Source organism: Eumetopias jubatus, unplaced genomic scaffold (assembly GCF_037043125.1).
Source record: "Eumetopias jubatus isolate StellerSeaLion01/CBP00866 unplaced genomic scaffold, mEumJub1_p1.0 scaffold_9, whole genome shotgun sequence".
Taxonomy (NCBI): Eukaryota; Metazoa; Chordata; class Mammalia; order Carnivora; family Otariidae; genus Eumetopias; species Eumetopias jubatus.
Window position 1 is genome coordinate 119,347,727 of NW_028274815.1, and position 22,283 is coordinate 119,370,009.

General features: G+C 43.9%; 1 protein-coding gene across 1 annotated transcript in view; it reads left to right on the forward strand.

The window, feature by feature from the left end:
* RPRD1B (regulation of nuclear pre-mRNA domain containing 1B) overlaps positions 1–12,834 on the forward strand; it is a 49,065-nt gene extending 36,231 nt beyond the window's left edge. The window contains exon 7 of the mRNA XM_028118803.2: positions 11,318–12,834. Within this exon, the coding sequence (XP_027974604.1) occupies positions 11,318–11,467 (150 nt within the window). The 3' untranslated portion in view covers positions 11,468–12,834. The remainder of the gene's footprint in view (positions 1–11,317) is intronic.
* The last annotated feature ends 9,449 nt before the right edge of the window (positions 12,835–22,283 follow it).

A 22,283-nucleotide genomic window follows, 5' to 3' on the forward strand; every position in this document is an offset into this window, starting at 1 on the left:
TGATGTATTTGGTGCTTTTCTGGGTCCTTTTATTTTGCCCATCGTGTTTCTGTTCTGTGAGGCATAGACTTTCTAGGAGTTATTCCCATGGATATCATTTACCCAGTTACGATTCAGTGATGAGGATCTGTAGTCCCCATTCCAGGCTTTCTCTGTTGAGGCCAGTGGTCCTTGCAGGCTTTTATCTTTGGTGTGGTTTGTCATTTATAAAATAGCAATGTTACCCTCACCTGGGGCAAACGGGCTCGAACACTTGTCTAACCCGAAGCTATTAGAGTCTGCCTTTCCTTATCACATGGGGCCTTCAGGGGCACTTTATTTTCCTTTCTGTGGAAGAATTCTCCAGTGGACTGGCTACAGGTGCCCTTCTCCGCAGGTGGCATGCTCTGCCTCTCTAATATTAAACAGAACAACAACATTCACATGAGCACACTCCCACTGTCCCTTTTAACTACCCCATTTTCCATTGCTGTCTTTACTTCTGAACCCACTGCAGCTTGGCATGCATATCTACATTCTACTGAAGTGGCTGTCTTCAGAATCCCCCACTACTGGTCCAGACTCAAACGTCAAGATACATATCCGCTCCCCCCCCTGCCCCCCCCACCCCGTCTTTTGTTTCCTTTGCTCTTTTTGGCCCTCTCTGTAGTGCTTAATACTATTCATTACCCTTTATGTGTTCTCCTTCTCTGGTTTCTGTTCCAGTCTTATTTTTGTGTGTGTTCCTAGTAAGCTTTTCTCCATCCCCACCCTGTAAATGTTGGGATTCCTTTAGCCTTTTTCTCATTCTGTCCTTTTGTGACACACTCAGAGTGGCTTCAGCTACCGCTTGTGTGCTGGTGGCTTAAATCTAGATCTTTAGCGCAGACCCTTCAGACCCATATACCTTGTTCCCGCAGACACCTCACATGTCACACGGCCAACACAGACGTCCTCTTCTAACCTTCCCTTCCCCATCTCCTTCCCTGTCTGGGAGAACGGCATTGCCATTTGTCAGGAGTGTACACTGGAGCTGATCTACTATTACTCCCTGTTCGTCCCACCTCCCAGATGGGTCAGTTCAGCCTCCTCTTGTCTCAGCCTACCCCTCAGCCCCTGTACCGCACCTCTGCCTGACAGCCTCTCATTGCCCGACCTCAGCAAGCCCTTGTGGTTGTCATCTCAGTTTTTCTTGAATCTGTTCCCCTTCTCTTCCTCTCTTCTCTGTCTCCATACCCACCACCTTAGCCCCCACTGCCACCACTCCTCCCCTGCTCACCTGTGGTAGCCTCTTTGCAGACCCACCTGCATTTGTTCCTGTGTCCTGTAACTCATCCTTCACATGGCAGCCCTGTGATTTTTTTTCAAAAGGTAGCTCTGAGCAGGTCATTCCCCTGTATAAACATTTAAATGGCTTCCCCGGGCTCCTAGAATATAATCCCAAATCCTTGCATGTTCCCAACACATGTTCCGTGCCCCACTCCATGGCTGGCCCCTGCTGACCATCAGCCATATCTCTTAACACATTCCATTGCACTTTGTCTGTGCTGGCCTTTTCTGTCTCTGGCTCTACATATGCTGCTCCCCCTGAGCACACTCTCCCCCCTTTCCTTCCCACTGGTTAACTCTTCCCTTGTTGATTCCTGTTTCATCATTTATATTCCATGTCAAACGGTATTTCCCTGAGACCCCACCTCCATCTCCACCCCACAAAACCAGCTTTCTCCTCTCCTCCCCCCATAAATACTGTCCTATCTCCCTGTCTTTTTGCTTCAGAGCACCACATGGTTTGTTATTCTGTTTATGGATGATTTTGTTATGTCCTTGAGCAGACCATAAAATGCTGTCTGGATTGTCACTCTGTCATCCCCAGCCCTGTCCTAATGCTTGGCACAGTGTCTTGATCTCAGGTGGTAGGTACGGTTGCAGCTCAGTTCATCTCTAGGCTAGGTCAGACTATATCTTTGATGGGGGATTCCTTTCACATTGGTGATGCTCCCATGAGGTCTAGGCTTCACTGCTTAGACACATTTTTTTCCAGTCTCTTGGCCTTTAGATTGATGGAACTGGACTGTGGTATTACCTAGTTACAAAAATCTGTGACTTCCACCATCTTGAAGGTTGGAGGCTCCTTTTATTTATTTATTTTTTTAAAGATTTTATTTATCTTTAGGGAGAGAGAGCACAGGGAGGAGGAGAGGGAGAAGCGGACTCCCTGCTGAGCGTGGAGCAGCCCAGTGCAGGGCTCCATCCCAGGACCCCCAAGGTCATGACCTGAGCCAAAGTCAGATGCTTAACCAACTGAGCCACCCAGGCGCCCCCGGAGGCTCTTTCATTTGCTCAAACCAGCTTCTAGTAAAGGTGCTAAGTTTTCGGGACATACTCAGATGGCTTGTAGGAGGATGGATCTTTATATCCCACTAACACTTTTTCTTGAGTTCTGCATGCCGTTTCTTAACATGCAGGTCAGGAGGGTAAGGACTGCCTAGGACACAATAAACATGGGAGTGGTGGTGGTTCTTCTCCTGCCTCAGATCTGCCGATTCACATTGAACAGTTTAGCACGTGCCTCTCATTCGGATCTGCCATCACCCCCCGGCGCGGGCATGGTTTCCATTCCCATCCTAAATGTAAGGACGCCTAGCTCAGCAAGGTGAAGTCATATGGTGCACCACAGGCAAGTGGTAGAGTAGGATTTGAACTTAGATTTTCTGACTCCTTATTTTCTATCACAGCAACCTCCTTCTGGTGGGAGAGATGTGATATACCCTTAGTCTTCTGGAGGAGCCAGGAAATGTTATTTCCCTTCTCTTTTTTTTTTTGCTTATGGAAAGAAATTGGTCTTTTTATTGCTTCTAGAGAAAACTGTATCCAGATGCAGTGCAGTAACCTACAGGCTGCCTTACCCCAGGCCAACCTATTAGCGCTTAAAATTATAATAAATATCACCTAAAATTATTCCGTGTGGAAACTACCTTTGCCTTTCTACCCTTTGCTTCTTAGCTGCCCTCCAGGGAGGCTTGACTCAGTCAGCATTTGGCTCAGAAGAAGAAACCATTGAAAGGCTTGCATCTCTCATGTTTGTCTGCACATCAGTAACCTGGTTTTCCATGAAAATGGTTGTTAAGGAGGCCATTATGTGGGGGGGCTTTGTTATTTGCATAAAACTTAGATTTTTGACATTTGACTTAAAAAAACAAACCCAGACACTTAATTATTTATTTTTTAGAGAGAGGAGAGGGCATGAATGGAGGGGAGGGGCAGAGGGAGAAGAAAGAATCCTAAGCAAGCTCCATGCTCCGCTTGGAGCCAGATGTGGGGCTCAGTCTCACAACCCTGAGATCATGACCTGAGCTGAAATCAAAAGTCCAAAGCTTAACTGACTGAGCCACCCAGGTGCCCCTAAGAAAAATACTTAACTATAAATAGTAAATAGTTCTTGTACTAGTATCATGGTTTTATGTGGTTTTCTATGATGAGGGGACCCAGGTGCATTTTTAAAATAGATCTCTCTCTCTTTTTTTTCTTTTAAGTGGAGCCCAATGCAGGGCTCAAACTCACGACTATGAGATCAAGACCTGAGCCAAGATTCAGAGTCGGACACTAAACCGACTGAGCCTCCTAGGTGCCCCAAAATAAATCTTTTTTTTTAAAGCATTTTATGGACATCTGTTAAATTGTGAATATTTAGCTTTATGATTACATTAAAGTTGGAAAATATGCCCAGTCCTAAAATTGACTATTTTTTGTTTCATTTTTATTAAAATAATTATATGTAGACACTGTCTTTTTATTTTCTCTTGCTTCTGCAAATCCCTGTCAGAAGGGAGTTTTTGCTGCAGCAGCAGAAGCTCCCTTAAACCTTTTGTGTAGAGGGTTTGCTGGGGAGAAAGAAATATCCTGAAGATTCTTGGTGGTACAATTCCAAGCATACGAAGCTCCTTCCCATTTGACTCCTACAGCGGATGGGTGGGATCGCTCTGAGAACATTCCTCTAATTGGAGCCATTTTGTCATTTTCCTTTCTGGGAAATAGCTTGTGTTTACCTTTCTTACCGGTTTAGTAATGGAGCCGAGAGGCCCTGAGCACTGGGGCTGGAGCACAGCTTCCTCCTTTTCCTCCGTCTTCCCCAGCATCTTACTCAGCAGCTCCAGCCCTGCTGTGACACCCTAGAATGTATCATTTTGAACTGTTGCAGCTGCCACTGAGTCACATGGGAGCACAGAGCTGGCTGGGGGAGAGGTGTAGATCAGTTACGGTTTTTTGTTCCCGCATAGATTCTTGAAGGGAAGTTAAAAGTGGCATTCTTCTTTTCAGTTGGAAGATTTATATATTTTCCCTAAAAAACAAAAGAAAGAAAGAGAAGTGAATTAATTGTAGTTTAAGTAGAGGCTGTGATTTCTAAGTGTAGCTCCTCTGAGCTTTAGTGGCAAGAAGTAATAAGCCTCCTGGCAGGATGAAGGGGGCTGACTGGATGTGTTAAATAATTTTAGGGTGAGGGTCAGCTTCCCCTTTCTGCTTGGCTCTCAGGCTTCATGAGATTAAGTTCTTTGACTTAAATTCAGTTTAGCAGGCCACCTTTAAAACAGGGCCCTTCATAAACTGCTTCGTGCATAATAACCCTTTACGACTCTTAATTGGGAGTAGCTGAGCAGTGGGTGATTTTTATATATCATATGTCCTATAGCACAACAGGGCATGATAAAGGGAAACATGGGTCTTGATACTGGAAATCTTGTCTCATCAAATCAAGCCTCTGCCTATGATGTTCTTTCTAACATAATTTTTCTTACATAAATACTTCCTAGCCAGAAAAAAATAGATTTGACAATGTTTACATTTTGATCAGTATTTCTTATAGGAGTTGGTTAGAGGAGAAGCTTATAAATTTGTTTGTTTTGAAAATGAAATTCCTGCAGAAAGGTCACCGCAATGTCAGTCCCTGTCATTTCTAACCCTCTTATCTCAGAGCTCATCTGCAGCATGTCAGGCCTGGCCTACTGCTCTTAACCAAAAAAGGCAAAGAATGTGGAAGCCTTGCTCCCTTCAGCGGGTTGTCTTAGTGCTCCATGATGGTCTGTGTTCACACAGTGTCAGCTGGATCCACAGGAAGCACGGGATGTTGGACACATTTTCTGTGGCAAGTTCAGAGAGCCTATGAGGCAGGATTCCAGAGCTTTGCCAGGAGCATAAATCCTAGGCATTATCTTAGAACTGCACACTGGGCCTCACCCTCTGTGTTTTAAACATTTCTTGGCAGTCAAATAAACCTAGGCAGTTTATCACAGGTGCCCACTTCCCCCTCCCCTTGAGGATCCTGACTCAGAGGGTGGTAGCAGCAAGTCTGATGGAACCTTCACCTGTTTCACGGCTCCCCGCAGTCTCTCGTGGGAGAGGTAGGGTTTGCTGCAGTAGGTGCATGCAGCCGAATGGTAGCTCAGCCCCTCACCCCTGCCACCACCCCGGTACAAATTATGCATGAGCAGGAAAGGAAGAGCCACAGGACCACTTGGATTTGCCTTGTCTTCTCTTGCTAAAGATAGGTAGTGGGGGAACAGCAAGTGTCGGAAGACAAGAGTACAGAAACGAGCCACAGTGAATTGTGATCATCAAGAGGAAGAAAGAGGGAGAAGGCCGATGAGCAGGAGCACTGCAGCCTGTCAGCCTACTGATAGAAATTGTGCAGGTCCCAATCTTGCGCATTCCTGTTGTAGGCAGGGTAGCGTGAGTATTAGAGTAAAGGCTTAGTCCTGTATTGCACACAAGTGTCAGGTATTTTAAACAAGGAGCATGTGACCACCTTGCCACATCATTTCTCTAGCTGAGTGGTACTTGTACTAAAGAGGTTGTGGGATGGTAGTGTACTTAAATGAGTCAGAAGACTTTGAATGGGTCTCACCTCGTTGATTTTAGTGATACCATGAAAAGAAGCTCAATTTCTGCTGAGGGCACGGTTTGTAACCTTGTAGCAGCAGAGCTTGTGGACCAGACTTTTGTTAGAAGACAGACTGGTAGGTTGAGAAGAAAGATTCTTGGGTTTTCGTGGTCTGTCTCCTCTACCTTTCCAGAACCAAGGAGAAAAACTGTGGAAAGGCAGCTAGTCAGGAGGTGCCACCGCCCAACCAGGGGAGCCTGGGAGCAGGAGAAGTGGAAGGCAAGTGAGAGCTGGAGTTGAGTGGGGGGGATAGTTTTGTTTGGATTCAGTCGTAATTTTTTTGTTCATCCATGGTGACGTTTATAGATGACTTTATTTGGGAAAAGACAATCTATTAAAAAAAAAAAGGAAGGGTGGGAGATCAGAGTTTGTTACTACCTGATCTATTTAGGGGACTAAAAAATTACTGTTACTATTCAGTTTGACCTAATCAGAGTTTGCCATGAATTCTTACCTTCTCCTTTCTCCTCAAAGCATTAAGCTAGGTCATTCAGATGTCTCAGCTAAGCCAGCTGCATGTTTTAACAGTTTTCATGGCAATCTCCACCTATATTTGGATATTCAGAGTCACCCTTGCTGATGCATTTAGACCTCTTGGCTTATTTTTTTTTTTTTAAGATTTTATTTATTTATTTGACAGAGAGAGACAGCAAGAGAGGGAACACAAGCAAGGGGAGTGGGAGAGGGAGAAGCAGGCTTCCCGCCGAGCAGGGAGCCCCATGCAGGGCTCAATCCCAGGACCCTGGAATCATGACCTGAGCCAAAGGCAGACGCTTAACGACTGAGCCACCCAGGTGCCCCTCTTGGCTTATTTTTTGAGGCAGTTTTAGGCTCACAGCAAAATAAGAGGAAGGTACAGAGATTTCCCATATACTCCTTGCTCCCCCACTGCCAACTTCCCCCACCAGTGTGGTGCATTTGTTAACCATTGATGAACCTACATTGACACGTCCTCATCATCCAGTGTCCATACTGTAGGGCTCACTCTTGGTGTTGTACATTCTGTGGGTTTAGACAAATGTATGACGGCATGTGTCCATCATTATAGTATTTTCACTACCCTAAAAATTCTCTGTGCTCTGCCTGTTCATCCCCGCAACCCCCGTCTCCATAGTTTTGCCTTCTCCATAATGTCGTATAGTTGGGCGCATACAATATGTGGACTTCTCAGATTAGCTTCTTTCACTTAGTAATAGGCATTTAACATTTCTCCATGTCTTTTCATGACTTGATAGATCCTCCCTTTTAATGCTGCATAATTGTTTGGATGTACCAAAGTTTATTAATCCATTCACCTACTAAAGGGCTTCTTGGTTGCTTCCAAGTTTTGGCGATTAGGAATAATGTTGCTATAAACATTTAAGTGTAGGTTTTAGTGTGGCATAAGTTTTTAACTCCTTTGGATAAATACCAGTGAGCATGATTTCTGGGTCCTATGGTAGGATGTTTATGTTTAGTTTTGTAAGAAACCACCAAACTGTCTTACAGAATACTTGTACCGTTTTGCATTCCCACCAGAATGTATGAGAGTTCCTCTTGTGCCACATCCTTGTCGGCCTTTGGTGGTGTCAGTGTTCCGGATTTTGGTCATTCTAATAGATGTGTGGTGGTATCTCGTTTTCACCTGCATTTCTCTGATAACATAATGTTGTCTTACATTCTCTCCCAGTCTGTGTCTTGTCTTTTCATTCTCTTGACAGTCAGGGTCTTTTGCAAAGCAGAAAATTTTTCATTTTAGCGCCATCTAGCTTAGCTTCATGGGTCAGGCCTTTGGTATTGTATCCTAAAAGTCATCACCAAACCAAAGATCATCTAGATTTACTTCTGCTGTCCTCTAGGAGTTTTTATAGTCTTGTGTTTTCCATTTAGGTCTGTGATTCACTTGAGTTAATTGTTTGTAAAGGGTGTAAGATCTGTGTCTAGATTTGTTTTTTTGCATGTGGATGTCCACTTGTTCCAACTTTTTTTTGTTGAAAATACTCCACTGTATTGCCTTTGCTCCTTTGTCAGAGATCAGTTGACTGTATTTATGTGGGTGCATTTCTTGACTCTGTTCTGTTGCATTGATGTTTGTCTATTCTCTGGGCAGTATCACATTGTCCTGATTACTGTAGCTTCATAGTAAGTCTTGGAATCAAATAGTGTCAGAACTTTGTTCTTCTTCTCTTTCAATATTACGTTGACAGTTTGGGAGTCTTGCCACCATACAGATTTTAGAAGCACTTTGTCTATATTCACAAAATAATTTGCTGTGCTTTTTTTTTTTTTTTAAGATTTTATTTATTTGACAGAGACACGGCAAGAGAGGGAACATAAGCAGGGGGAGTGGGAGAGGGAGAAGCAGACTTCCTGCTGAGCGGGGAGCCTGATACGGGGCTCAATCCCAGGACCCTGGGATTGTGACCTGAGCCGAAGGCAGTTGCTTAACGACTGAGCCACCCGGGCGCCCCTCTGCTGTGCTTTTGATTGGGACTGCATTGAATCTATAGATCAAGTTGGGAAGAACTGACATCTTTACAATATTGAGCCTTCCTATTCATGAACATGGAATATCTCCCATTTATTTAGTTCTTATTTGTATCAGAGTCTTACAGTTTTCCTCATACGGGTCTTGTACATATTTTGTTAGATTTATACCTAAGTAGTATTTCATTGTTTTGGCTGCTAATGTAAACTCTCTGCTTTTTAATCTTTTTCATTGACAGTCCTACTTTCGTCCTTTCTGTAGTGATGCCCCTCCTCCTAGGCTCATGCACCTGCTCTGAAAGTAGAGACCCCTATGGAAAGAGTAACCCAGTGGCATGAGGAGGTGTGTACGGGATCTATCAGCTTTCAGAGTGGCCCAAAGAGAGGACTTTAATGGGGAACATGTTTCCTCTAATTAAAATGAAGTTTCTTTGATGATATTTAGAATATAATAGCCTAAGCATGTTGAGATACCTCCTCCCAACCTCCCTACCTTCAAACAGGAACAAATGTTTTTTGTTTGTTTAAAGATTGCCTAGGAGAGGATTATTTGAACTTAAGGTCGTGTCTAATGAGATCACCTGTCTTCCCTTTTAAACTCAGATGGACTTGCTGAGTTCATGTGAGGGTTACTCAAGTGCAGTCTTGGATTCTGACCCCAGATCTGCTCATTAGAGACTTCATGATCTTCAGACTGTTCTTAAGGAATTCCTTCACTTGAAGTCCTCTGTAGCTGCAGGAGTGATGGCTCCAAGTCAGGGTGGCTTTCATCAGTCAGCTTTGGTCAGAGGATTTGGGCAGGGAGCAAGGGGTAACTGTTTAGTGACTATTCTATCCTTTTTGTACATAGAATTCAGGAGAAGCTTATTAAATGAATTCATGTTCAGTAATAGAGAATTGGTCTTCTCTGTTAATTTCCCTTGAAGTATATAAGACCAAAGAAGAAAAAATGTTTGCAGAGGGAAGGGCAGGCAACCTTGACATTTCAGATCCTCAGATCTGAAATTAGTTTTCAGTTTCAAGAATGAAAGCTGATTACTTAATGTGGTGTGCTTGTAATGTTATATTTGATGTATTGTTAATTTATTGTGCAACTTTTGGACATCTATTGTTTCCAGGGCACTGCTGGTCGGGATGGATGATGGGTAAAGCATATGGGTTCAGTCTTAGCCTCCTAAAGCTCACTAATCTGATGGGGGAGTCATTATTTATAATTTACGTAAGTCATTATTTTAGTTGTGTTAAGTCTACAAAGGAAAGAAATGGGATGCCAGGAAAGCTTACTTTCTTCCCCTGACTCTTCATCCGATGGCTTGTGTGAGCAGCTCTCATTTCAGGTGGAAGCCTTGACTGCCCACAGTAATATGGGCACAGAGCCTCCCTGCCCATACTTCCATATCTCTTCTCCCCCTCCTTTCTTGGACTTTGTCTTTACAAGTGTTCTTCATTTAACCTGTTTCCTGTCTTACCACTCTTCCCAGGAGTGCTTAAGCATATGCCTTCAAACTCTCTGTCTCTCTAAGTATGTAGAAGGTATCTGGTACAAAGGAATCTAGAACCTGAAGAACAATCTTGTGAGTGGGCCAGTTCCTTCATTTTCAGATAAGGAAGGTGAGGACAAAGGAAGGGAAGGACCACACCCACAGTCACATAGCAAGTTAGAGCCAGAGCCAAAACTAACCCAGGTCTTTGACTCAACAGCCCAGTGCTTTCTGTTATATTCCTGCAGGAGAGGCTTTAGTCAGCAGGGATCCATCCTCAGGAACTTTCTGTCTTTGCAAAAAGACTGAGGAGGGTGACACACCCAGAGGAAAAAAAAACCAGCCCGCAGGGAGGGGCGGGGGAGTCTATAAACAGACCTCATAAGGCCCAGGGTTGTTACTCCATACAGATTTACCAAGGGTGCCTTTTGCTGGGAGGACAGAAAATAGTATACCAAGTTTCTGTCATCAGGGAAGTCCTATTTTAGAGGAGCATAGAAGTCTAACATGTATGAAGAGAGCACCTCAGAGCAGCCTGTTAGGGGCTCAGATGCATCTCAGTGCACAGGAGGGCTCCAGAACGGGTGGAGGTGGGGACCAGTCTTCTGGATGAGGAGAAAGGCTTTTCCTGGAGAGACAGGGAGGCAGAACTTCACCGAGACCAGGAGAAGAAAGATCCCCCTCCAGGCTTGAGGGGAATCCCAAACCAATGGCACACACAGGCAGTGGCCTGTGCATCGGGGCTTGGGAAGCTGTGGTAAATACATTTGGGCAGGAGCTAATCTTAGCAGATTTGGAGCTCTGAGCAGTCATGGAGAGAGTGTGGGGCCACGCTTCACTTTCTCAAGGAAGTAGCTTGATGAAAGCTGGGCTTCCGGAAGATAAGCCTGGCGTGTTTTGGGGAGCCTCCCGGAAGGCCTCCTCGGGGCCTCGCTGCAGTTGCTCAGGTGTGAAATGAGGAAGTCCTGGACGCAGGTAGTGGCAGTGGGGATTTCAAGCTTCTGTGGTGCTTGTTGGTGATAGGTGATCTGGATTACTCTCTCAGTTTAACACAAAGTATAGCTTTATAGTGATTTTTCTAGGCATGTCTAGGTGGAGCCCTCAAGGTAACTGGAAAGCCTGAGCGTCTGTATTTTATTTTGTAAGGTGTTTTGAAATAGATAAGAACCAATTAAGAGAACGCAAATACAAAGTGTCATTGCTTTTACTTCCAAATCTCAAGTGCAAAGTTAAATACCATTTAATTCACTGTTGCCAGTATTGAACTCTGCTTTCCTTTTTTATGTCAAGTGTTTTTCCTTTTGAGAACCCAAACATTGTAGTTTAGCTGAAGGAGGGGAGGGGCGGTCTGGTGGGAGAATTAGAGCAAGAAGCTGAGAGTATCTGTATTGGCTCCTTAAGCCTGACCATCAGCACACACAGACTTAACTGCATTGTCTTCTCTTTGTCTCCTCAGGAATATAAACAGAAGCTTGCTCGGGTAACCCAGGTCCGCAAGGAACTGAAGTCCCATATTCAGAGCTTGCCAGACCTCTCATTGCTGCCCAACGTCACAGGAGGCTTGGCCCCCCTGCCCTCTGCTGGTGACCTGTTTTCAACTGACTAGGACAGGTGTCATGCCCCAGATTCCCATCTCTACCAGCAGAAAGAAGAGGGCAAGTCATGGTTGGAAATAACCTTGTGGCCCCTGGTTCGGTCCCTCCTTCATCCCGGTCCCGCAGCCTCAAGAAAGAACCACAGACTCTGATTCTCCTCTCCGTCCTCTCTTGTTGAGCACAATTCAGAACAGTGGCGAGTGGAGTCCAGTTTAGATTCATATGTGGAAGGAATACAAACTCTCCCACTTCACGTTTTCGTGCCCCTGTCGGTTTTCCATTCTTAGCTCTTTCTTTACACCCAAGAAGTTATGAAAATCATGTGTACTTCTGGAAGCTTTCAGAAGAATCTTGTCGCTTATGACAGCATTGTGTCATGAAAGCAGCTTCTCTTTTTGAGCTGGGCTTGTTCAAGTTCAGTACAGGCCTCCACTGAAGGACTCGCTCTGGAGTCTTTGACTTTCCTGGCTACCATCCACCCTGAAGGTTGGAGGCACAACTGTCAACGCAGCTTTGCCATCAAGAGTTTGCCAAATCTCATCCTTCCTTTCCCTTCTAGTGGTGTATAGTCAAAGGTGAGGTGAGGTGCGTTTGTTTTATAAGCAGACTAGGGAATCTAGCAATAAGATTCAACGCTGATCTGGAACATAAAGTCACAGTTCAGAAACAAGAGTAACAGGGATCACAAACATGAGTTAAAAATAAGTTATTTGCTTCAGGTTCCTACAAACAGCCTTCCCAGGCACCCACTGTCAGAGAAAACGTTCCTAAAAACCTGGATCTTTTGGCCCTAATCGGTTGTGAAGGCAATTGTTAGAAATGGCACTGGCGGACCCCAAAAGCTAAAGGCTTACTAAGAGTCTGGGCTCTGCACAGGTGTTGCTTTTTCGACCCATGTCTTTTGGGGAGCAGGGCTCACACTAACATTTACTTCACTGGGCGCATGTCTACAGTATGGTGAGTAGACTTGAATATCTCCCTTGCGATCACGACACTCTGTGCATGTTTGTCCGTTTACGCCACTGGCCCCTGCACATGTCTTTGTGCCCGGAGGAGGAGGAGTACTCGGATGGGCTGTTACTGAATAGCTCATCTCGGGCAGAGGAAGGGGGGGAAGTCAGGGATTTTAATTTTGGGTTTTAATTCCATTATCATGCCAGCTGACATTATGACTATATAATGTACTTAAGAAAGGATTTTTACCTTGCTTTTAGTGAAAGTTAGGCCTGCTAACTGTAAATCATTCTGATTTGGCAGGCTTATTTTTGACATTGGAAAGGGCAGAAAAAAATTTGCCCCAATAGTATAATAGGAGTCAGAGCCCAGAGGCTGAAATCCAGAAGCTATAAAAAGGAATTCAGTGTGGGGGGGCGGGGGGGGCGGGCTTCAGAATCTCCATTATTTTGAGTTGTTATTTTCAGGATTACCAAAAAGCCAATTACTTGTAATTTTACATGTTAAACATGTTGAAACATAGCCTGTGTTTTAAACGTGTGGCAGGCTTTCCTTTAAGAAGCTGTCCGGCCTGCCATGAAGTGAGAACGATGAAAAGTCTAGCAGGTGTTCAGTTTAACTCTGTGTAGAACATAGTAGCATTTAAGGTGTTTTTCGGATTTGAATATGGACCGTGTGTTGTTTGCTTATTGACACTGCCTGTTGTCCTGTCATTATTAAATTAATGAGTCTCTAACTATAAAGTTTTTCTTCCCAGAGGCCATAGGGCACTAGGTGACTTTACTAAAATTGCAAGATCAATTCTAGTCTTCGCTGTTTCTTCACATGTGCCCCCTCCTCATATGGTGTGCTGCTTTAGTCCTACGTGTGAGCTTGCTTTGGAGCAGACCCATCTTGGACATTCTCTGTGCTTTCACCGAAGAAGCAAAATTTTACTAGCCATGAATCAAAAGGGTTTAGTAGATGTTTGCTCTGATCAGCTAGATGAAAATGTTATAACATGATGGATTTCACCCACTGCTATGTTTTATCTGATTGAGTTTGACCAGCACTTGGTGCATAATTATTACAGCAAGAGCAAAAAATGAAACTGTAGCAATTATGTAAATGAATGTGTTGGCCTCCTAACACCTGTTACTAGTGGACTTCCTATGAGGAAGTTAGTTTTGGGTTTTTTATTTTGTTTTGTTTTTTTAATGAAATGCTTCTGTTTTTTAAATCTTAATTCTCCCGTATCCTCCCCAAGTGTGCTTATTACTTCATTTGTTTAATTTAAATGAACCTTTCTTCTCCTTGTATGTATGAGGTGATCTGGTGGGGTGGGGCGGGTGGGTTTTTTTTTTGTGTGTGTGTGTTTTTTTCTTTATTTAGGGCATCCATAGGCCTCAAAGGACCTTTCCTTTTAGGTCATATTCCTCAGAAAGTCTTCATTCTTCTTTGTTTTGTTTTTTTCTTAAAGAATATTTTTAAAGCTTAAATTTGTATATTAATTTAGGACTTTATTTAGAAGTATAGGCTGTCATTGACGGCAGCAGTATATTCTGAAATGTCTCATAGATATATATTTTTGAATAAAGATGGTGTTGTTGAATGACATTGTGTGATATTTCTTTTCCCTGCCTTGTTACAGGACACCCGATGCTTTCTTTGTAAGCAGTGGGTAATTAGTAATCATCAACAGAGATTGTGCTGTCTGCACAGAATCTTGTCGCTTAGGAGTTTTGTGACTGTTAGTGGCCTATAAATACTTGGCACTTACATAGTATTTTCTAGTTCTTTCTAGGGGCTTAATTAGCTTTAATTAGCCAGTCCACACAGTGCCCTGGAGAGGTACTTCCATAGTTTTATCCTCATTGTACAGAAGTGGGAACCGATGGAGAGAGGTTAAATGACTTTTTCCCCAGTACCACAGTCTCTGACAGTTTCAGACTTGGAAGTTCTTTGATTTCAGCGCTTTTGTTAACACTGCTGGGCCTCCAGAGAGAGATTTGATTTTGGCAATCCAGTGAAAGCCATTCTGAACAGTTAAAAAGAAGAAAAATGTGAGATAATCATAAATCCAAGTGGCGCGTCTTCTAAAAACATTTTTGTGGGTTTCCTTTCTCTTTTCCTTTCACTCTCAGTGAAAGCATATTGGCTGAGCATTGTTGGTGAGTACTTGAAATAAGAGAAAACAGTTTGAAATACTCTACAGTAACTGGTTTGGAAGGCTGATTTTAACCTTTCCACTGGATAATGGCAATATTTGCCAGAAAAACCCCATCTCAGAATGCAAGAAGGCTGCAGTAGCTGTGGTCTTTCAAGACTAAAGTGCAGCTCAAGGCCAAGTCCAGAATCAGAGGAGTTGAAGCTATGCATTGCTGAAGTTCTGCCTTAAAATATAAAGGTTGAATGAGATATGTGAATCTCAGGAGACAGAACCTCCCGTGTCCCCAGGTTTCATGGCCTACTTAATGCCTCCACTCCTACCTATAAATAGTAAGTCCATAATTCCTTGGGTTTAATTAGCACTTCAGGCTACAAAATATGACTGCAAGGTCCTGAAAGCTGAAGATGGAACTGCCTAAGAGTTCATGAATCTGTCAAAATGCTTAACTTTTGTGATTAGAGTCGTTAACTCTCTGTGACCTTCCTGGGCCAGGTACTCCCTCTCTGCCTCCGTTTTCTTACCTCTGAAACGTGGCATTGGACTAAATTATTTCTGGGTTCTCTGCCAGCCCTAAAAGCTTACGGTGGTTTTGTTGGCGGGAGAAAAACTGCAGAACTGAAGTCTGAGAACGCTGAATGGCAAATCCTAGGTTCCTAGGAACATTTGTTAGATAAGTTAATAATACCACCGTTGTGCTCTTTAAAAAAAAAAAAAGAGGGGAGCATATTTGGAACCCTGGAGATTGTAGTCTACAAGGATCAGAACACAAGACACAGGGCCAGGACTAGGAAGATGGGAGTAAACTGTTCACTGGGCACAAATTAATCTGCATTTGGTGTATTTGAGATCTTTAAGAAAAAGCTATTTTCCAACCTGGCTTGCTGTCTTACTTTCTGCCAGAATCACTCATCTGGCTAAACTCATTTCTCATCACCACCTCCGTGGGGTTTTTCATTTAAAAATCATTCTTCCACTCTAAGGCACAGATTCAATTAAGAATCCATTATTCTCCTGTACAGTAGATTGGGATTCACATAGCTTCATGTAGTGTTGAAAGCCCAGTTGGTTCAATTTTTTAGACTCTGAAATAGTTATTTTTCATTAAAATTTCATTTCTACCACTGGTTGGATAAACATTAAAATTAGCAGTACAAATCAGAATTTAAATAGGCAGCTGTGGCAAGTGATGACCTGCATCTGATCTCAATGTGATGACCTTGGTGAAGTCCCTTAGCCTTTAGAGACCTTAGCTGCTGCTTAAAGGGAACGAATGGGGGTGGGGGGGTTGACCCAGTAACCTCAGAAGTCCTTTCCAGATCCAAAGTTCAATACGCCCAGGTTTTCAGAGGATTTCCTCCTACTGAGAATCTTACTTCAAGTGCCCACACAATGAATGAACTCCATAGATTTTTGAATGCCAGTTATCTGGATGAATTCTTAGTTATAGAATTGTAAAGTGGTTACAAACATACCTATTAATAACTTTAAATGAGTTTTTAAAAAGGGCCTAGTGCCATGTCTGGGTTAAATTAGGGGTTCGACAGTAGCTATACGATATTCAATAATGAATGTAGGTATTTAAATGGTCATACAACAAGATGTTAAAGTAAATGTTTTTTGGAAGGCAGTGATAGATCCCACATGCCTGTACCATATGCTGTGTTTACAATGGAGATGGTAAAACACCTGTAGCCCACTTAAACTTACTCACATGGAGGGTAGAAAGAAGTCAAGAGTTAGAGCTGAAGGAGGGGGACTTGGGGTGCGGATTTCTCGGAAGAGAGCATTGATGTTTTGAGTCCCCAAAGGGAGAGGAGTGGATACCAGCTTCCCCTTACCTTCAGGCTAGGGAAGAGGGCTTCAGCGGAACTTAATATGTATCTCTTGTAGGGTGACAATCCAGTACACAGGACAGACCCCTGCCTGGAAAAAACCTAAAGGTTGGGATGCCAGTAGCAAGGTGCTTTGATGATGGAGCAAGGGAGAGGTTGGCTGGGTTGGGTGCAGCCTCTTCTAGAGTTTGTCAGGCAAGGGATGCTTGCCTGTCTCCCAAGGACTAGGTGTGGGCTGTATGCAAGAGAACTGGCATGGAGTCATCTCAGATCCTAACCAAGAAGGCGAGGGCCCTCTTCAAGGTGTAGTGCTGAGGAGGAGAAAGCTAAGAGCTGGAGGTGTGCATAGAGAGAGAAAGAAATGTTAAGGAATGGGTACATGCAGTTGTGGGGGACTTGGTAAGTCCAAAATCTGTAGGGTAGGCCAGCAGCTGGAGACCCAAGAGAGATTTGCCTATGAGTCCACAGGCAGTCTGCTGGCAGCATTTCTTGCTCAATCTGTTTTAGCTTGTAAGTCCTTCGACTTATTGGATGAGGCCCACCCAGGTAGAGGGTCATCTGTCCTTCAATTTAAATGTTATTCTCTAGCTAAAAGCACCCTCACAGAAATATCCAGAGTAATGCTTGACCAAAGAGCTGGGCTTTGTGGCCTAGCCCAGTGGATACATAACCATCACACTTGCCGACACTTTATTTTCCATTTTAAAGATTATAGCTATATTTGTGTCCTGGAGCTCCACAAGAAAGTACCAGAAACCAGGTGGCTTAAAACAACAAATTTATTGTCTCACATTTGTGAGATGTTTGCAGGCCCATGGTCCTTCCATATCCTCTAGGAGAGGCTCCTTCCTTGCTTCTTCCAGCTTCTGGTGGCTCAGGCATTCCTTGGCTTGTGGCAACATAACTCTTATCTCTGCCTCTGTCTTCACATGGCCACATTCCCCCTATGTCTTTGTCCAAATTTACCTCTTTTTAGGGCCAACCCTGATGACCTCAACTTGATTAAACCTGCAAAGACTTTATTTTTAAATAAGGTCAGAGTCACAGATACTGGCACTTAGGCTTTTAACCTCTCTTTTTTAGGAGGGGACACAATTCAACCCATAATAGTAGCCATCCTGGTGGGTATGAGGTGATTTGCATTTTCCTACTGGCTAATGGCAGTGAGCATCTTTCTATGTGCTTGTTGCCTTCTTTGGAGAAGTGTCTATTCAAGTCCTTTGCCCACTTTTTAAAAAAGATTTTATATATTTGAGAGAGAGAGAGAGAGTGAGCACATGCAGGGGGAGGGGCAGAGAGACAAGCAGACTCCCTGCTGAGCAGGCAGCCCTGACTCGGGGCTCAATCCCAGGATCCCTGGGATCATGACCTAAGCTGAAGGCAGATGCTTAACCGACTGAGTCACCCAGGTGCCCCTTTTGCCCATTTTTGAATTGGGTTGTCTCTGTTGTTGGGTTCTAAGAGTTCTTTATATACTCTAGATATTAGACCCTTATCAGGTACATGATTCCAATTTTTTTCTCCCATCTTGTAGGTGTCTTTCCACTGTCTGAGTAGTGTCCTTTAATATACATAAGTTTGTAGTTTTGATGCATTCCATTATCTTTTCTTTTGCATCTTGTGCTTTTGATGTCATATCTAAGTAAACATTGCTAAATCTAAGGTCATGAAGAATTACTGCTATAGTTCCTTCTGGAATTTTATACTTTTAGCTCTTATATATAGGTCTTCGATCCATTTTGAGTTAACTTAAGTAATGGGCTGTATCTTGATCAATAACCTTGAAGATCTCTTGCCAGCTCAGCTTTTCATAAAATCTTGACAGAGCCTGGCTTCCTGATAGAGTTGTAAAACTCAAGAATATTCATGAATTAACTCCAAACACAATTTTCTTAAACGTCTCTAGCAACCTTTAGTGAAGTCACCATCTATTAGTTAAATGATATTTTGAAATTGAACCCCAAATGAAAACAACTAGGGTAAGAGATTTTCAGTTCCACCTATGAAGGAGTAAGTGCTATGGGAGTTGCCCTTCACCATAAACTACTGGAAAAACATTCAAATATGTAAAACAAATGTTTTCAGACATTGGACATCAGGAAGCACAGAACTGTGAGTTCCCGAGAGAAGGGAAACATAAGGAGAGGTGATTGCCCCATCTTACTGACTGAGGGTGTTCCCAATTTGCTGGGAGCCACAGGCAGCCCATATCACTGAATTGAGGAGGCAGACATCAGAGTTCAGGAAGGTTGCGGTGGCTGGAATTTGCGGGGAGAAGTAACAGGAGGTAGCTACACAGAGACTGCACTCCGAAAATCCGCAGAGGGCTCCCTTGACCCCTTAGGTGAGTTCTGAGCAGGATGAGTGGGATGAAAGTCGGTGTGACCAAGGGAAGAACAAACGGAAAGCAATGGCCCCGACAGTGCCCATCACTCACAAGGGTCTGGTAATAGCTGGAAGTTTCTGCTAACCAGAGCAGAGAGCCCTCATCATAACACAGAGCATTGGACAGAGTCCTCAGAAAGGCCATGCCTTTGTAGTTGGACTAAATTTGTACTAGAGGAAAGGGCTGCTTTCAGCCAGCCATAAATAAAGCTTGATAGTAAGCCTCAAGCTGGTCTGTAACTGAACTGCTTGGCAAAACAAAGTCCAGCTCTGTTTAAAGAAATACAACAAAACCTAGCAATCAACAGTGTGAAATTTATTCTTTGGCATCCAAAAAAAAAAAAAAAAAAATCACACATGCATAGAAGCAGTAAAAATACGATCGGAGTCAGAAGAAAAATAAACCAACAGATCCAGAATGGCACAGATGATGGAATTGGTTGACAAAGATCTGAAACAGCTGTTGTTGACATGATAAATGCTCAAGGATATAAAGGAGAATATGAACATAATGAGGAAAGACATAGGACATATATTTTTTTAAAATCCAAGTCAAATTTCCAGAGATGAAAATGCGGTATTTGAAACTAAACTAAGCAGGGTGGGATTAACCACAGATTGGACACTGCAGAAGAAAAGTGTGAGTGAAATTAAAGGCACAGAAATGGAAATTATTCAGAATGAAGCACAGAGAGGAAATACCAGAAAAGAAAGAAACAGAGCGGCCTGTGGGACAACACCGACTGCCAAAAATATGTATCAGAAGGAAAGGAAAGAGGGAAGAGAAAACATATCTGAAGGAATAAGGGCCATTCCCCAACTATGATGAAAATTATAAAGCCATTGATCCAAGAAGCTCAGCACCTCAAGAAAAACAACCCTGAAGAAGCTGCACGGGCTAACACACATCATAGTCAAGGTGCTGGGCCAGTGATTAAAAAAAAAGAAACACACAGAGTAACGAAGATCAGAGTGAGAGCAACTTATCCTCAGACTCTGCAAGAGCCAGAAGAGAACACCCATGATATCCCACAGGTGTTAAAGGGGTGTGGGGGGAGATCTGTCAACCTAGCAAAAACGTCTTTGAAAATAAGTAAACAATAAATAAATAAAAATAAAAGCAAAATAAAAATGTTTTCAGTGCAACAAAACCTGAAAGAATTCACCACCACTAGACCTCGGCAACGTCAGACAGAAGACAAATGATATCCGATGGAAATCTGGATCTCCAGAAAGGAGGGCAGAACACTGAAAACTGCATGGGGAAGTATATCATGTTTTCTTTTTATTTAAATACCTTTAAAAGAGAATTGTTGCGACAGAGATAATAATGTATTTGGGGTTTATAACATACAACAAAGCAACAGTGTAAGACAATAGTGAGCATCAGTCCCTCACGGCCCAAGGTTCTCATCCCGCAGCCAAAACAGGGACGGTCTATATGTACCCCTCTGTGCTGCAGGCCGAGGACCCTGTTCCCTCCCACTGGGAGCAGATAGCAGCCAGGTGCCTGCCATATGATGCGCATGCTTATGCAGAACAAACAAGTATACATCAAGCCCACTGGAGGGGGAAAGGTTCTTCCAGACAAGGTGACCTGCCCAGCACCGGCTATGAGGGTTCTTTATGCCATCTCTGGATTGATGTAATGTGCGCGTGAGCCCAGCATGGAGCGTGATGACTTTCCAGATTGTTGGGTTATGAATTAATGAGGTATCCATGTAGTTCCTAAAATGTACTCTTTCAAAATATCAGATGCCTATGTTGGGTATTCCTCCTGTCCCTGGCCCAGGGGCTCACTGGGTTACTGTGGCCTCTCGGCGATGTATGTGGACTTGAAGCCAGGTTAGAATGCATTTCACTTTCCTCGACAGGTTCCTTGTGGGATTGTTACCTTGGAGAATTCCACTTCAGCTAAACCTGATTAGTCCACTCAGCGTGCTCTAGGCTGGAGCAAGGAGCCCTGACTTTGGAACCTGGTTGAAACCCCAACTTCATCACTGCAGAACGGAGTGACTTGAGACAAGTCACTTCACATCTCGGGGTGAGTCTGACTTAACAGGAAGACGGTATTTGCAGTTCTCCCCAGAGGCCTTCATCTCCATGTTCAACATGACAGCCCCATGGAAGGAAGGCAGCACGGAATAGCCGTGCTCACCAGCTCCCGGCTCCAGTGCTCTGAGTTCGAGGCCGTCTCCTCACCTCACTGGCATCCTGACCGAGTGACTTCACTTCCCTGCATCTTGATATCTTGATTTCATCATCTGTATCCTCTGGACGATAATAGACTCTATGTCAGATGTTTATGGCGGTTTAATTAATTGATATTGCAAAAGTCAGCCGAGCGAGATGAGTATGTGTTAAATAAATAAAAGCTGTGTGCTGATATGAAACAGTCTGTACAAACTCTGGGCCTGCGAGGCTGGGATGTGGCACAGCTGGACTCAGCATTTCTTCTTTCTGGAGGTCCTAGAGCAAGAACTGCACCCTCTTAAAGCCCCAGCTGTTGTGAAAAGATGCCAAGGGGGGACGCTGGTCAACTGCAGGAGGGCGGGGCAGGCCTCAACCTCCCAGGGAGGAGTGGATGACCTAGGACGATTTAGCTTGCAGACGGGGCGGGGAGGGCAAGCGTGGTGGTCCTCAAGGGGCTGTAGATAAATACAGGCATAAAAATGGTTCTTACTTTGAGGATAAAACCGGCGACAAGAGATGGACGTTTCAGTGAAGAGAACCTCTGACCCATCATCAGGAAGACTGGTTGTCCCGCCAAGGCTGGCTGACCCTTCTTGTCTGGGGTTCTGTCCGGAGCTTCTCAATGAAGGTAAAGAGTCGTTGGAGATGAGACATACACGGCCCCTTCCGGATCTAATAGTCCCAGACTCTAGTATTTCTGTTGGCTTTGAGATTTGACTACTGATAAGTGTGCTATTCTAAAGTTCCAAAATTTGAAGCTTGCCAAGGACTCTATAAAGAGCATCTGCCCAGATTCCCTGGGCTACCTCCTAATGAAGTGCTCAGTGGCCTGACATTGCTGTAAGAAGGCCCCCTCCTCCATGGATTATGAAACATGGGGGTGGTAGTTTCAGCTCCTGGCAAGGTCATGGAAAGGCACTTTGTCTGAGAGCTGTCATTGCTCAAGAACCCAAAGATGGATCTTCAAACCCTCTTTTGATATTGCCAGTGGCTGCCCTTGAAATTTCAAAAGGGACATTTAGACCTGGCCCCACGTTTGTCCATAATCCAGTGGCATCTGGACTTCATTTCAATGGCCTGGAAGTCTATGAAGTCATTCCGAAGCATGGCTTTCGTATGTGCCTCCACCAAAACAAGCACGGAGAATCCTGGTCATGAGCACTTAAAAGTTTATTAGGCTCTGGTATTAAATTATAGCATGACCTGTTAAACATGGATTCAAATAAGCCATGGTTCAAGTCAAGCTCTCGCTCCCACTAGGGCTTTCCGATGAGCCGTGCAACAGACTGGTAGTGACCCCTCTGTCCCCGGAGG